Source organism: Rissa tridactyla, chromosome 7 (genome assembly GCF_028500815.1).
Source record: "Rissa tridactyla isolate bRisTri1 chromosome 7, bRisTri1.patW.cur.20221130, whole genome shotgun sequence".
In the NCBI taxonomy this organism is placed as follows: Eukaryota; Metazoa; Chordata; class Aves; order Charadriiformes; family Laridae; genus Rissa; species Rissa tridactyla.
Window position 1 is genome coordinate 5238561 of NC_071472.1, and position 16159 is coordinate 5254719.

At 41.0% G+C, this 16159-nt stretch overlaps 1 protein-coding gene across 10 annotated transcripts in view; it reads right to left on the reverse strand.

The window, feature by feature from the left end:
- Positions 1 to 8981: 8981 nt before the first annotated feature.
- The window catches only part of KYNU (kynureninase), a 66086-nt gene continuing 58908 nt past the window's right edge, over positions 8982 to 16159 (reverse strand). For all 10 annotated transcript variants that reach the window (XM_054208184.1, XM_054208177.1, XM_054208187.1 and 7 more), the window contains 2 exons: positions 13704 to 13934; positions 8982 to 9307 (listed from right to left, as the gene is read on the reverse strand). In XM_054208184.1, the coding sequence (XP_054064159.1) occupies positions 9155 to 9307; positions 13704 to 13934 (384 nt within the window). In that variant the 3' untranslated portion in view covers positions 8982 to 9154. The remainder of the gene's footprint in view (positions 9308 to 13703; positions 13935 to 16159) is intronic.

Here is a 16159-nt window from a genome sequence, read left to right on the forward strand (position 1 = left end):
TGTTTTACAACATTTCCACTCTTGGCTGGTGTTGGGGTGGGGGTGTGTCTAGCAAAAATATTACAATGCTGATTTCTTATAAACCAGAATTACGTCTTCCGAGCTGAGAAAAGCATTCACCCAGATCCAGAGTCCAGACAAGCTCTGAAACGGGTCAAAGTGTATCATCAGCAGTTCAACAGACAAGTAGTATTTAAGGGTTAGCGAATATTTTTAGGGTTTTAGGAGTATTTTGGATTTAGGACAGGGGAAAAGGCTGAGTTTAAGATGTTAGTTGTGGCACTGCAGGTAGCAGCCCGCACTCCTTGGTCTTGCACGTGGACAGGAGTGTCAGCAGAACCGGGTCTCCGCCACAGCCTATGTGTCTTTATAAAGAGTCAATTAATTATAGTCCCTTCAGTCCATCCTCCCCAGTTGTGCTATCAGTTCACCTTTATGTCAGGCTTCAGTTATCATGACCCTTTTCGTTCATCGAAGCAAAAAGTTGTTGACCTTTAGGCCTGTTGGGAAAAGTATTCTCCACCAGACTTTTTAATCCTGCAAAACCAACTTGCATTCATTAGTCACTTCTTTACAGAGCCAAGAGTTCTTTTTTATAACCTTTAAGAGCGACAGTGCGATGGAGGCACCAGCCCTTCTCCCCTCGTGCACACGCTTGCAAATCTAAAATAGGACCTTAATGAAAAAAAATTTAAACATTATAACTCCGCAGTGTATGTCACTATGATATACCGAATGCAAAGCAGCTGTTCCTAACAGATTTGGCATATAACAGGGGTAACGTAATTTTACACAAATCATTATGTTCATTATATTACATTAATATATTAAAATTACACAGTGATGTTTTTTAAGATCACCTTACCCATAGGTCCCTTTATCCTTACATTCTAAGGATTGGGGTTTTTCCTCCTCAATATTCTATGCAAAAAGGACGTAAATGCCCAGATCACTAGAAGCATAAGCCTTAAATTCATGGCTGTTGAGCCACTTCCAATATAAGCATCTGACGGAAAGGTACTTAAGGGAAATAGAAAATGACATCATTTTTTTCCTGATCTTTTGAAGAATAAATTATTTTTTTCCCATCCTCCAGGAACAGATTCTGGACTAAGTTTTCCTACTAAAGGCTTTAAAGTCTGAAATTCATCAAACATCTTGTCCTCAGAGACAATGTCATCCAAGTTCAAAGGATCTATAGCCCTGCAAAACTGATGTCTTATTTCAGAACTAACGCCTTTGTTTTCACTGAATGTTTGATTTAATCAAATTAAACTACTTCTAATACTTTCTACAAATGTGAAAAAAAATAGAAGACAGAACCAAACCTCTTGATTCTCTGAAGAAGGGCACACATATACACTCATATAGATGTACATATATATCATATACAATCAATTGATATGTTTTTCTGTCTAATATTTTTCCAGGGTAGATTTAGTGTATATTATGGTTTTTTTCATATATTTTTTGAAGAGTCTTTGAATTGAAAATAGTAGTCTTTCAAGGCATTTGTTTTAACGAACATCATTATAATTAAGAACATGCTTTTCATAACTAAATATAAAAAGAATTTTTTTCAAGTAAAGTCTGGGTCTGATTACTGATGGAGGAACTTCAAGATCTTTTTTTGCTAAGCATTTCAATATTCATTCAGAAAAATGTCAAGATAACAGACTTTAGCATGTAATTTGGGTGATTCATGCTTTTTCTGGTATTTTATCACTTCAGTTTTAATATTCAATCAAAGCAAGAAACTTTGAATAAAATAAGTATACTAATGAAAATGAAGCGACCATATGCTACGTCCGTACTTCCACAGAATTTAGGATCTTTCAAAAATTGACCCATAGCATTATCTTTCATCCATATCTGATACAGAGCAATAGTCTTTGATTTATTTGTTAAATTTGAGAAGTTGAGAGTAATTTTTTTCCAAAATTCATCGTACTTGTCACTCCTGCTTTTGTCCAGAAGGAGTTTGCCTTATCTAACTCAAGTTCTTTCAACAACAGATGAAACTTAGATGCTATAAAGAGGTTTATAAATTCATTAATCTGCTACTGAACTAGGTTCAAACTAAAAGTCATAAACAAAGATAACGAATGGGTTTTTCACATCAATTTAAGATGCGAATCACAATCAATTTAAGAGTCAAGTTCCACTATGTTTTAGTATGCCACTATATATGACGCATGCCATTCTATTAACAAGCTATTTTTTGCACGGCTGTCTACTAAACAGGGTACAATCTAGGAAAGCAGGAAGCACAATCAACCACTGGATCCCAGAAACCAAGGGTGAGGTCTCAAAATGCACTTTAACATGACTTCATAATCAGTAGGACTGAAATACCTGACCCCAGGGTGGTGAACCACAGAGATCAAGTTGTGTCCTGAGGTTCTCTGCTGGGTGGAGAGGAGGTGAGCCACACCAAAGGCGGGCTGCGCTACCAGCCGGGGGGACTAAGCTTCAGCAGGGCTTTCCACAGCCCCTGCGCTGAGCAGAATTACCCTTAATCTAACAGTGAAAAACACCTCTCAACTTTTTGCCAGTTCCTGCTGGGCTCAATGGCTCTGGCACACTGGGCAACACACCTCTCCAGGCTGAAGCTCTCACATTACCTGCCCATAATCCCCCACTGTAGCGCAACCAATTGCAGCTGTTGATTAGCAACTATTTGTAAAAAAATGGAAAAAACACGGAATTCCCTTAGGCTGACAATGGTGTAATATGCAGAGGTCCTCCTCACAGGGTTGTGCTCCCACCACTGAGCTCTTCTTAACAGGGCTGCTGGCTCCACCTCACATTTTTCTACCAGAATAACTATCATTGATCTACTTGCTGCTGGGTTTTATGCAGTTGAGGTGCGCTAGGGAGGTTTTCTCAATGCTTGCTTTGACTTGACTGGGCTGCTCAGGAGACCAAAGCACTGCTTTGGCCCTGGATCATGAAGGGTCAACCCTTCAATCCCCCATTCTAGCGGGTGAAACATTTTCCAAGCTGATGTACTGAAGAACTTTTAAGATAGCCTGTTGTAAAGGGATGTATGTTATTAACCATTATATTTACCCTTCACTCTTAGATTCTACATTTTCTAGCCGTCAGATCAAAACCATTTTTACAGTCTCAGTGATACAGAAACTCAACCGTGGACTCAGGAAAAATAACCCTTTCAGAGGCAATTAAGAAAAGGTGAATCTGGACTTTCACTCACAGACAATTTCTGTAAGGAGACCTTCACCATATTTTTCTCTGTAGGAAGCAGCAGTACAGGAAAGTCTAGGAGCCTGCTTAAAAGGAAAAGTCTACACATTCACAAGTTACCCAGCTGCAAGGTTTTGTTCTGTCTAAGAAGGTAAGAACTGACTGAATCTGTTGCCCCTTGACCGCACTGGTATGAATTTGACATCTCACACATCCAAGCACTTTGCATAACGTTTCAGCTAGGATGTTAAAACTGCTTCTATGTCCTACCTGAAGGATGAATATTTCTGAACATTTCCTTTCACATCCCAGGCAGAAATTCAAATAAAACACTCGTTAAAAAGAAACAGTGTCAATACGCATGAGGTATGTCAGACATACCTCACTGCTAAAATAGACAATATACTACAGGCCTGTTGGTGTTGAGGTTCATTAATGACATTTTAATAGCCCCCAGTTCTTAACGTCTTGTGCTCAAGCATCAGTGTGAACTTTGCAGACACCCTGCAGACAGCCTTATAGCAACCACCCAGCGCCGTGCTCACTCCCAGGGTAAACCCAGGCACCAGGAAAATTTGCAAAGCAGCAGAGTTGCATTGAGGCTCTGCCCGTATTCTACTACCACAAACCTATGGTAGCGTCTACCCCACTGAAGACGGTCTCTCCAGTAGCAGGGAACCTGCCCTTCCTGCAATACATGAGACCACGAGCCATGCTGCAATCTGTATGGTTTCTCTATAGATACATCTCTATATATCTCTATAGATGTATATATCTCTATAGATACATACAACTATAGATATATCTCTATAGATATATGCAATCTATACTCCACCGTGTGGGTGGCATCCCAGAAGGCGTAGTTCCTTTAAGGTGCGGTGGTATCTCTAGTGCCTAGATGCTTCCTTTCATTCAGAACGCGCTTTGTTCTGAAGAAACAATTGGAAAAGTTTTCATATATGTCTTCATATTTATACCTAGCACTGTAACGATAAGACTCTCACTTGCTTTTATTTCCAGTGAAGGGTTTTCAGTGCTGCTTGCCCCCATGCTTATTTCAGAAGCCTGTATAAATCTTGCCCCACATGGGAGTCATTTTGAACGTATTAAATAATTATTTTTCTATGTCTCTCCCACTTTGATGTAGCCTCCTAGGAGAAAGAACTATCCTGGATATATGTCATGTTTTAACAACTCGATGATCTCTTCAAAATCCTTCAATAGAATGTAAGTTTTAAAAAAACCCAAACCATCCGCACTCAGCTCAGTTGATAAGAGGCCCTGTCCCCCACAAATTATAATGTTGCAAATTTTTGAACGTATACTTTAAATTCACAATTCGTTTCTTATTTTTAAAGCTATTTTTTATCATTTGATTAATTGCTTAAAACCATACACAAAGATAAAGGGAACTTTGAAATTCATACCTTGGAGTATTAACATGTACTCAGGACTAGATGTAAATGTCAGAGAGAAAAAAGATCTAATGAACTCTTTATTGGTGAAATACTGTATTGCAGCTGCCTAGAATTTTAAATGGTTTGCAGCTAGCTCCAAAGCAAAATAACTACAGAAGTTTACTTACAGCACGGACTCTCATTCAGCATTTCTAATGTCTTCTTCCAGGGTGGATGGAAGCCATTTGTTTTGCTAGAAGTTGCAGCTACTTCATTTTGTTGGAGTTTAGTGGATCCTTTTAACGTTAGCAAAATGTCCAGGGGAAAAAAAGAAAAAAAAAAGAAAAAAAAAAGTGCAACCACAGAAGTATTTTTCTGTATAGAAAATTACATGGCCATAAGTTTTCCTTTTCCCTGATGTCTTCTCTGCCATAATAATGGCTTCAGGATTTAAATCCTTTGCTGCTATTGTGACTTCAAAGCCTTAAAACTGCAATTGAATGAAGCAGTTCATCTGTCATTATTCAAATATGAAGCAATTATGATGAAATAAAGATAGAATTCCATTGAGAAATACCCCAATCAATTCTCACTTATATTTAACTAGAAACATAAAATGATGCTTAGAAGAGTAAGTTTAGGTAATAAAAACTTGGAATATAAAAAGTATGAATTACTGATCTATAACTTATTCATTTCTGACTAAGCCTTCTAAATATATTTCACAAATATTGACAAAAGTTTAAGCTTACAATGCAAAACTGTCTCTCAGGCGGTCATAAAGAGTGACTAGCTTTTCCGAGACATATTTTCATCAGTTTGAGTGCCCAGAGGTTCAGATGGGAACCTGCTGAGATTCTTAAGGGTCTCTGAGCAGGTCAGCTCCCTCTGAAATGTCTTAGATCACGACATGTTAATTGCATCTGGAACGAGTGGGTTTTCTAAACGAGCGTATGAAATAACACACCTACCTCGGCCATGTCTTCATTATATTGCTGCCACTGCTTTGATGTCTACACATCCTGTAAGGCTCCTCTGTGGATTTAGTCCTAGATGCTTATTTTCACCTTTCTGACCACAACCAATGCCAATTCCTACCCCCGGGGCTAGAATTTCACGGGGAATTCCTACCTGTACCCAGTTGTATTTAGGAACCTGATCACAACTTAAAGTAACATAGCATAAAAAGTTAATTATTTTGTTTCATTATCTTCCATCCTCTCTTTTTCTAGAACTTAACATATTACAGGACCAGATTAGGCCAGGTTTTTTCACCCTTTCTTTCTCTTTTCATCTTTCTTTCTTAATTTACCACTGTATCTGCTGATAAAATGAAAGCAAGGTGGATTCTGCAGTAGTCAGACCAAGGGCTCCCAATATTTTTCATCTTAAGCTCTCCAAATGGGTCATGTCCTTCCCATTCTCAATCACGCAACAAGCTCAGGTGGTAAAACAACTCTATGTCATACCTTTCTCTTCACTCAGAGTCTACCGGTTTTCTGGAAAACAAAAACATCCTTTTCTGCTTATGGAAGAGGACTTTGCCTTCTCTCTAATCTTTCCATGGCAAAACAGGGGGAAAAAAAATGCACAAATGGATCCTATAGTATTTTTCCCTCGTTTTTTTCAACAGTCACAGTGAGTTCAAGAGACAATGCATCGCATTAAATTCTGCTGTGCTGAGAAAGATCACATACAGCCAGGGATCTACGTATTCACATTTATCTTCCTTCATTTTGTAGGCATTTTATCACCCTACCTGGGTATCAATTTTCCATCATCTACAGACACTCATGTCTTGCAGTTTAATTTGAAAAATGTAATTTCTTCAGACAAGCCAGGAACTAAATATTATCACAATTAGAAAGCAGTAGTACTTAATACTGAATTTTAAATCAGAGATGTAACTAGCAAGAAGCATTCCGGGTATATACAATTAATTATTTCACACATAATTATTCCTGATATTACTCTAACTGTGATAACTTAGAGCATTTGAAAAAGCAGGCTGTAATATTGTTTTCTTTTTTTTCCACAGAAGCTCTTTCATTTGATATTCTCTTACTAAATAATATGTAAAATACTGACACCTAATGTTAACTTTCAGTATTATTCACGTTGCAAAACTTTTACTACAAGTAGGGAAAGATCATGTGAAACTGGTGCTTCAGCTGCAATTTTCTTTCAGTAAAATGTACTATAGCCTTCCCTCACTTTTTGGAAATAATTTTCCGAATTTATATATATGACTATAAAAGCAAGGAGCTTTCATGTTTATCTTCACAGCTCATAGGTAGAAGAGAGAGAGTAATTCAGAAAAGTTTCATTAAGTGAGGTTTGACTCACTGAATTTAATCAAGTCCGTCAAATGGAACACAATTCTTATTTACAAAGTCAGTATTTGTACCTGTAGACTGAAGTGTTACTAAAAGACAAAATACTATTAAACATTTAGTAATCATCTGTTATCTTTGAAACGCGGACTGCATAGATTCAGTGAGTACTTTACCTACCCTACTTGGTTCACTTTTCTCAAAGACACAAGGAATTCCGTTCACAGTTTGTGACTTTAAATGCAGATGCCAAACTGCGACCTCAAAATTCACCATTTATCTCTCCGTAATCTCCGAGACATCTAGTCCAAACCTGATGTCCAGGTGTTATTTAGGAAGAGATTTTGAGGTTCTTACTCTTCCTGAGTTTACCAAGGTCCAGCTGACATCAAAATAAGATATTTTATAGTATGACCTAGTGCCATATCTGGATTTGTATGAAGCTTGCCTAACTTTACAGGGCAGACAAAAGTGACGGTTAGCTAGAGCTGTACAGCAGCAAAGTGCTTCAAAGGCACCGGCAGTGAATTAAAACCCTTTTCAATACTGTGGACTGTCACAGTTTTATATTCAGTGCTTTTTTCATCAACAGTCACTTTATGGAAAGTGGTCCTTTTCTAAGATCGTGTCACTTGACAGACGAAAGTAGCTGTGCTGCAGATGCAAGTATAAAAATAAAACCGCAGCCTCTGAAATACAGATACCTGGGCTGCAACACAATGACACAGTCTCAGCTGAATTAATGAGCAATGACGTCAATGTAATCAAACCCTCTTGAGTGAGCCAGAGCTTTCCAACTGATTAAGACTCCCGTGCTATCCTTTATAACAAGCTGTTCTTCCTCTTCACAGGTGCTAAAAATACCAACAAATGCTTTATTTGCAGTTCTTTCATCTTTTCCCTACCTATTACAACCAATGAAATAGTATTACTGCAGCAGAGACTTTAAAACTACTTTTTTTTTTTTTTTTTTTTTTTGTTAATTTTAGAGCACAGGTAGAAACTTTGAAACCCCTTGGGTTTCCCTGTGCTGCAGGAGATGCTCAAAGAGTGCAAAAATCCCAACCAGTAAAAATACCCTTGAGCCAAAACGGTTTGGAGTAGTCCTCACTTCTTCCCCCAAATCCTTTTACACCCTTGAAATGGAATAAAAAGAAGTACTACCAGAAGTAATTTTCTAAGTGTTTCATACCAAAAACCAGCCACATTGAGTATCATCAGAGAACAAGTTTTAGTCGATTCTTGAAAAAGGGTACATGCTGAATAGCTACAGATTTAGGAGATTAGTTTCCATTTACGCCGAGGTCTTATTAAAACAACTCTGGGTAAAGTTTTGGTTAAACGTAAGAAGTTTTTCCTCATTGCTCTTAGCCGTCGAGTGCAAATCTCTGTAAAAATTTGGGCCACACTGTAAGTTAACAATGAGAGCTTTTGCTGCTGCTCAAACAGTTCAGAGTTCGTTTTGCCTAATCCGAAATAAGCCTTGTTAAAACTGCAGTAAGTGCTCATACAGCCCTTCGCACTGGCTTACGCAAATTTAAAATTGTTCTCAGCTTTCTCAAGCATATCATCTCCAAGATGACCACCTAGAAAGAAAAAGAGTAAATGTTTTGTTTTAGCCAACAGCATGACACCAAAGAAGGTATCTGCAATGTAAATTCATTGTTCAATTAAATCATTAATTAAACAAGAATTTCAAAATGTTGGGGCCTTTGAAAAATCTAGTGTGCAGCATTTAACAGTTTTTAAACAACTAATTGTTCAACTTCTGCTTTTCAAGTATACCATGTACTTTAAATAGAACTGATAAATTAAAAATGTAAATTGGACTGTATCTTTTAACTGTTGGTGATTTGTCTATTTTCCACTTTTTATTATGCATCATTTTTATAATAAAGAAGGGATTTTTTTTTCCATTCCTGTTCTAGTTGATAGCAATTCTTCCATGCTTCTCAAAGCTAATGTAATAAAACTACATAAAATGTTTAAGAAAAGCCCCATTAAAATATACAAAGCATACTAATTCGCGAAGTCAAAGTCAAAGCAGAGTGGAAATATGAGCTTTAATAAAACTATGTCTGTTGTAAATAACTATTCAAGCACAGTCATTTTTTTGCAAATTGCATGGGATATAGCTCAGTCTACTCGAAGCAAAGAATCACTCAGCGGGATAAATGCATCTTAGTCAGAAATAGATTAAAAGATACAGCTGAGCCATCAATAAGAACCAGATAGGGCAGTATTGTTTGCTGCTTGTTTTGAAGATGTAATTGCAGATCCCAGGGTTTCAATAAATCTGTGCACATCATGGAAAGAATTGTAGAGAGGAACTGGGGCAACGCGAAGAGCATTTGGTTCTCGCATGTCACACTGCAAAATAGAAAAGGAATCCTTAGTAAATTCAGGTCACTTCATATTTCTTTGTCAGATTATATTTTTAAACGTCAACCTTGTCTTCATGGAGTTACAGCAAGGAAGAATGACTGGACTGAAAAAGAGACATATAGAAGAATTCTGGGACTCCTAAGAAACTACTGTGAGGGCCATTGTTGTAAAAAGCATAGCGAGGAGAGTGGTGTGTCGCCTAAAAATGGATGCAAGGCTCAGGATGGGCAGGACTCTAGCAGTGCCATTGAGGGCATCCAAACCAGCTATGTATCCCCATAATTTACCTTAGCACCTAGAGCAACCCATAGTTGAAGAGAAACACAGGTGACAAAAAAGCCATCACAAAACAGAATGATGCCAGTATAGATTCATAGAATGGTTAGAGTTGGAAGGGACCTTAAAGATCATCTAGTTCCAATCCCCTGCCGCGGGCAGGGACACCTCCCACTAGACCAGGTTGCTTAAGGCCCCATCCAACCTGGTCTTGAACACCTCCAGGGATGGGGCAGCCACAGCTTCTCTGGGCAACCTGGGCCAGTGTTTCACCACCCTCACAGTGAAGAATTTCTTCCTAATATCTAATCTAAATCTCCCCTCTTTCAGTTTAAAACCATTACCCCTCATCCTATCACTACACTTTCTCATAAAGAGTCCTTCCCCAGCTTTCCTGAGGCCCCATTTAAGTACTAAAAGGCCACTATAAGGTCTCATTGGAGCCTTCTCTTCTCCAGGCTGAACAACCCCAACTCCCTCAGCCTGCCTTCATAGGAGAGATGCTCCATCCCTCTAATCATCTTCATGGCCCTCATCTGGACTCGTTCCAATAGGTCCATGTCCTTCTTATGTTGGGGGCTCCAAAGCGGATGCAGTACTGCAGGTGGGGTCTCACCAGAGTGGAGTAGAGGGGCAGAATCACCTCCCTTGATCCATTCTCCACCCAACCTGGATTTGTGCTTGGGATTGCCCTAACCCACGTGCAGGACCTTGCGCTTCGTCTTGTTGGACTTCATGAGGTTTGCACAGCCCCACCTCTCAAGCCTGGCCAGGTCCCTCTGGGTGGCATCCCTTCCCTCTGGCATGTTGACTGCACCACACAGCTTGGTGTCATCGGCAAACTTGCTGAAGGTGCACTCAATCCCACTGTCCATGTCATCAGCAAAGGAGTCTAGGAAGGCTGGACGTTCTTCTAGAAGAAAATCTTTAAAGCACAGGAGCTGGCCATCCCCATGTGCCATAAGATGAACTGGTGGGGAAGAAGATCGGCCTGTCTAAACCGAGAGCTTTGGTGGAACTCAGGAAGAAAAGGAAAATCTAAGGCCTATGGAAGAAGGGGCAGGCCACTCAGGAAGACTACAAATATTTCATGAGGCTATGCAGGGAGAAAATTAGAAGGGCCAAAGCCCAACTAAAACTTAATCTGGCTACTCTCTAAAAGGAAATAAAAGATGTTTTTATAAATACATTAACAACAAAAAGGACTAAGAAGAATCTCCATCTTTTATTGGATGCAGGGGGAAATGTAGTGACCGAGGATGAGGAAAAGGCTGAGGTGCCTTGTGCCTTCTTTGCCTCAGTCTTTAATAGTAAGACCAGTTCTTTGAGTACCCAGACCCTTGAGCTGGACAACAGGGATGGGGAGCAGAAAGAACCCCCCGTAACCCAAGGGGAAATGGTTAGCAAGCTACTATACCAGTTAGATGTGCACAAGTCTATGGGGCTGCTTGGGATCCACCCAATGGTACTGAGGGAGCTGGCAGAGGTGCTCACCAAGCCACTTTTCATCATTTATCAGCAGTCCTGGCAAACCAAGAATGTCCCACTTGATTGGAGGATAGCAAATGTGACGCCCATCTACAAGAAGGACCACAAAGACGACCTGGGAAACTCCAGACCTGTCAGTCTGACTTTGGTGCCCAGGAATTTTACGGAGCAGATCATCTTGACTGCCATCACACAGCACATTCAGGACAACCAGGTGATCAATCCCAGTCAGCATGGGTTTATGAAAGGCAGGTCCTGCTTGACTAACCTGATCTCCTTCTATGACAAGGTGGCCCACCTAGCAGACAAGGGAAAGGCTGTGGATGTTGTCTACCTAGACTTTAGTAAAGTTTTTAACACCGTTTCCCACAGCATTCTCCTGGAGAAACTGTCTACTTATGGCTTGGATGAGTGTAGGCTTCGCTGGGTAAAAAAATGGCTGGATGTCTGGGCCCAAAGAGTTGTGGTGAATGGATTTAAATCCAGATGGTGGCTGGTCACAAGTGGTGTTCCCCAGGGGTCAGTACTGAGGCTTGCTCTGTTAAATATCAATGACCTGGCAAAGGGGGTCGACTGCACCCTCAGTGAGTTTGCAGATTACACCAAGTTGGGCAGGAGTGTTGATCTGCTTGAGGGTAGGATGGGTCTACAGAGGGACCTAGACAGGCTGGATCAATGGGCCGAGGCCATCTGTATGAGGTTCAACAAGGCCAAGTGCCGGGTCCTGCACTTGGGTCACAACAACCTCATGCAGCGCTACAGGCTTGGGGAAGAGTGGATGGAGAGCTGCCTGGCAGAAAAGGACATGGGGATGTTGATTGATTGCTGGCTGAATATGAGCCAGCAGTGTGCCCAGGTGGCCAAGAAGACCAACAGCATCCTGGTCTGTATCAGGAATAGCATGGCCAGCAGGACTAGGGAAGTGATTGTCCCCCTGTACTTGGCACTGGTGGGGCTGCACCTCAAATACCGTGTTCAGTTTTGGGCCCCTTATTACAAAAAAGACATTGAGGGGCTGGAGCGTGTTCAGAGAAGAGCAACAAAGCTGGTGAAAGGTCTAGAGCACAAGTCTCGTGAGGAGCGGCTGAGGGAACTGGGGTTGTTCAGCCTGGAGAAAAGGAGGCTGAGGGGAGACCTTATCGCTCCCTACAACTACCTGAAAGGAGGGTGTAGTGAGGTGGGAGTTGGCCTCTTCTCCCAAGCAATAAGCAAGGGGACAAGAGGAAATGGCCTCAAGTTGCACCTGGGGAGGTTTAGGACGGATATTAGGAAAATTTTCTTCACTGAAAGGGTTATCAAACATTGGAACAGGCTGCCCGGGGAAGTGGTTGAGTCTCCATCCCTGGAGGTATTTTTAGGAAGAGGTGTAGATGTAGTGCCGAGGGACATTGTTTAGTAGTGGACTTGGCAGTGCTAGGTTAATGTTTGGACTTGGTGATCTTAAAGGTCTCTTCCAACAAAAACAATTCTACGACTCTATGTTAAACAGCACTGGCTCCAGTACTACAGGTACAAGTAATATTGCAGGGCTTGCAGTATTTTTCTTCCCCCCTCTGTGAATTTGAACAGTTTGCTGAATAGAATAATCTCTCATATTTGAAGCTTATTACTGCATCGCGAAGACAAGCCAACAGTGTAAGGCCCCGTGCCCTCTTAAAAACAGCAGTTCCTGGAATTCGCTGGCAGCACCAAAACCGCAGCATATTTAGCCTAGAAGAGTTGCCCTTTGGGGACACAAGTCACCAGCAGAAATAAAACCCATATATCATTTATATGGCATTGGGCTATCAGCCTCACCTCCCAGCACTTCTAAATCACCAAATGCATAGCATTAAATTCAGCTTTTATTCTTTTTGAGCAGTGCTCACCAGTAACGGTGCCATTACATGGCAGTGCCATGGCCTCTTTTTTCTGAGTGCTAACAGACGTGTCCAAGGAAATGACAGCTTTTTAGTCCCTCCACCTTGATGCCTCACAAAGAGCAAGGGTTTGGCCATTTGCAGATCAGGAAAGGGACCGGCGGAGGCTCAGAGCTCCTTGCCGTCGTCGGGCTGTAGGTGTGCGAGTTGGGGTGTTGAGGATGGTGAGCACCCTTCGAGCTCTGCTGACTGCCAGCACCCTGCGGTGGCACAGACCTCCTCTTTGTGGTCTCTGGCCTCATGCCTGGACCCACAGCAGGGGACCTGGACAAGCACACTGAGGCAGTACGTTGCACTGGACAGCCCTGACATATTCATATTTGTGTTTTTCCAGTGATTTGGGTTTTTAATTTTTTCCCTATCTTTTCAGCTCCGGATCCGTAATGCCTCCCATCATAATGCACCCATAGCGCATCTCTAACCTCAGTAGTGATTCCTGGGTGCTACTTGCAGAACTACTGGAAATAAATCAGTAGCGAAAGGGCAATATACAGACTAACAAATAATTTATAAAATAACCCTACTTATTTGTTCATTTACCCAAGTAAAGACTGAAGATGCTATTTAAGCAGTTTTCATCACTCCCAGTCTTTTCTGGCCTTATATGAGATTGTATTTGCATAAAAGCAAAATTATTACTTTGTTACGGTATAGGTTCGCAAAACAGTGCATAAGAAGTTGAAGTTTGATTTACTTACAGCTACTCCTCTCTTCTCCAGCTCTTTAAACACAGATTTGACTGGAAGGGAAAAAGATAGCGTGAGTTGGCATCCTCTTTCCTCAATGTGAGATGGCGTGATTATTTTTACAAAGGGCTTCTCTGGATTTGTTTTATCCTCATTGTAGTAATGTTTTATCAGGTATTCCAAGTAACCGGTGAGTAGAACGGATTTCCTTCTCAATGCTTTCATTGTGGCTTGACCAAAAACCTACAATGATTTTAAATCATTAGAATGATAATGCATTGCTATAGAAAATAAAAAGAAAGTAAGGAAAACTAAAAGGGTAGCATATTTCTCTATACGTTATCATTGGAATCAAATGGTAATCATCAGACAGACATTATACGCAAACATGGTAGGATTGGGCTTCTGAAAACACAGGGTAATGTTATTACTTTAGATAATGAAAGACATTTCTGTGTACTGTTAAAAAGTTTTACACACATCCATATCTGCATAAATGAACTTGCACACAAAACCAGTTTGCTAAGAGAACATTCATTTGCATATCTGAAGAGGATCCATAAATTCTCTATAAATGCAATGGGGCTGCATGAAACTCAAAATCACATACAAGATTTTCCTTGTATGTACCCCAAGTAATAAAATCCAAGGGTCAAAACTGAAACATTGCGGCTGATCTACAAATTCTTGTCTTTGAAAACACAAAGTTTATACCAATCTATTGACTTTACTGCTTGACGTCCTGTACAGGCTCTATCTCTGCTAGTCTGCATGAAGAAAAAATATTCACTTGATTCTGGCTTAGCAGCTTTATGCTCTTACACAGCTACAAGGACTGGGGAGCTGCAGAAACTCAGAACATCATGGGACGTGCAAAAGCGATTGCTTTAAGATGGCAGTGCTATTTTTCCACACAAACAAGGATGAACAATGTGGCAGAAGAGTTTGGGAGCAGGAGAAGGCAAGACAGCTTCTGCTTGTGCTCCAGAAAGGCTCGGTTACAGAGAATAATGGAAAAAGTGACCCTGGAAACAATTCACCCCTGCCTTCCTCAGACCCTCCCTTTTCTTCTTCCCATGCAAGTAGCTTCAGGGAAAGATGACAAGATATAGACAGGCAAGTACCCGATAGTCACTTTGAATCAGATTCTGGCACATAAATGCCATACTGCTGCTCATGGACAATTATGCCTCCATTGACCACAGCTGCAAAATCAGGGGGCAAGGCGGAGGTCCTGTATGAAAATCCATGATCATCCCTCTCAAGAAATCACTTCTCCACACTGCAGGAGTAACACTTTTAAGATTACTTGTATCATAACCTGGAAGAGCATATAAAGAGGTACCTGAGAAATCCTATTCAAAATACAACAAAGTCTGGTTTCCAGCAGCACAGGGAAATCACTCTTTTGTCAAACATCCCAGGTATTATTCCATGATGCTATCACAGCCACTAGATACTGCACAAAACCAAAGGGGTATCAAGTATTGGAACAGGCTGCCCAGGGAAGTGGTGGAGTCACCATCCCTGGAGGTATTTAAAAGGTGGGTACACGTAGTGCTGAGCGTCATGATTTTGTGGTGGTTTTGGCAGTGTTTGGTCGATGGTTGGACTCAATAATCCTAAAGGTCTCTTCCAATCCAGATGATTCTATGCTTTGTTTGTGGAACAAATTACGGCTGCTGTAAAACAGGCTTTGCACGGAGACAGTGCGCTCATGGAAATGCATGTGACAGGGACCAGGGCCACCAGCAGTCACTACTTGTACAGGTCAACAAAAATCTAGAGGTGCTTCCCTCACCGCAGAGGCAAGGGCAGCGCGCACATGACTATTCAGCACATTACTGGAGGTATAATGGAGACCTGCCTCCTATTCCTCTGGGCTTCGCGGCAGTACGACGGACGGATCTCCTTCGGCTGCGTGCAAAAATCTGTTTGCTCAGGCTTTGTGTAAGGAATATTTGGCCTCCTGGGTGAAATTTTTGAAAAAGATCTTTTAAATGTGGCTGTGGAGCGCTCCCTTTTTTTCCATAAAAGGGAGCAGCTACCGCCATAACAGTCACTTTAAGCATTATTGAGGAATAACATGCATTAACACTTGCAGTTTTCATTGTTTCCATTGGAAACACTGCCTTCTGCTTAATGTGTCCCAGTGAAGGTGGCATGCAATTTCACTAGCCATCTCTTGCCAGACATGAAAACTGTTTTGTTTCCCACTGTATTAGAGCAATTAGCACTGGGAAATCCTGGCTGTGCCAAAAGGTAATGCAGGCACGGGAAGGGGAGGCGATGGAAACGGCTCAGCCCTCATTGTTCCAGGCTCCCTGCAGCGGGCTAAATGACATCAACCCACACAAACTGGAGCACTGACAATCTGGGTCATAGCAGAATAGCTTTCAGCTTATCTCGAAGGTCACATAAAGTTTAAAAAAATATATTGGATGTTTAAGATTGGACTAACAAAATAA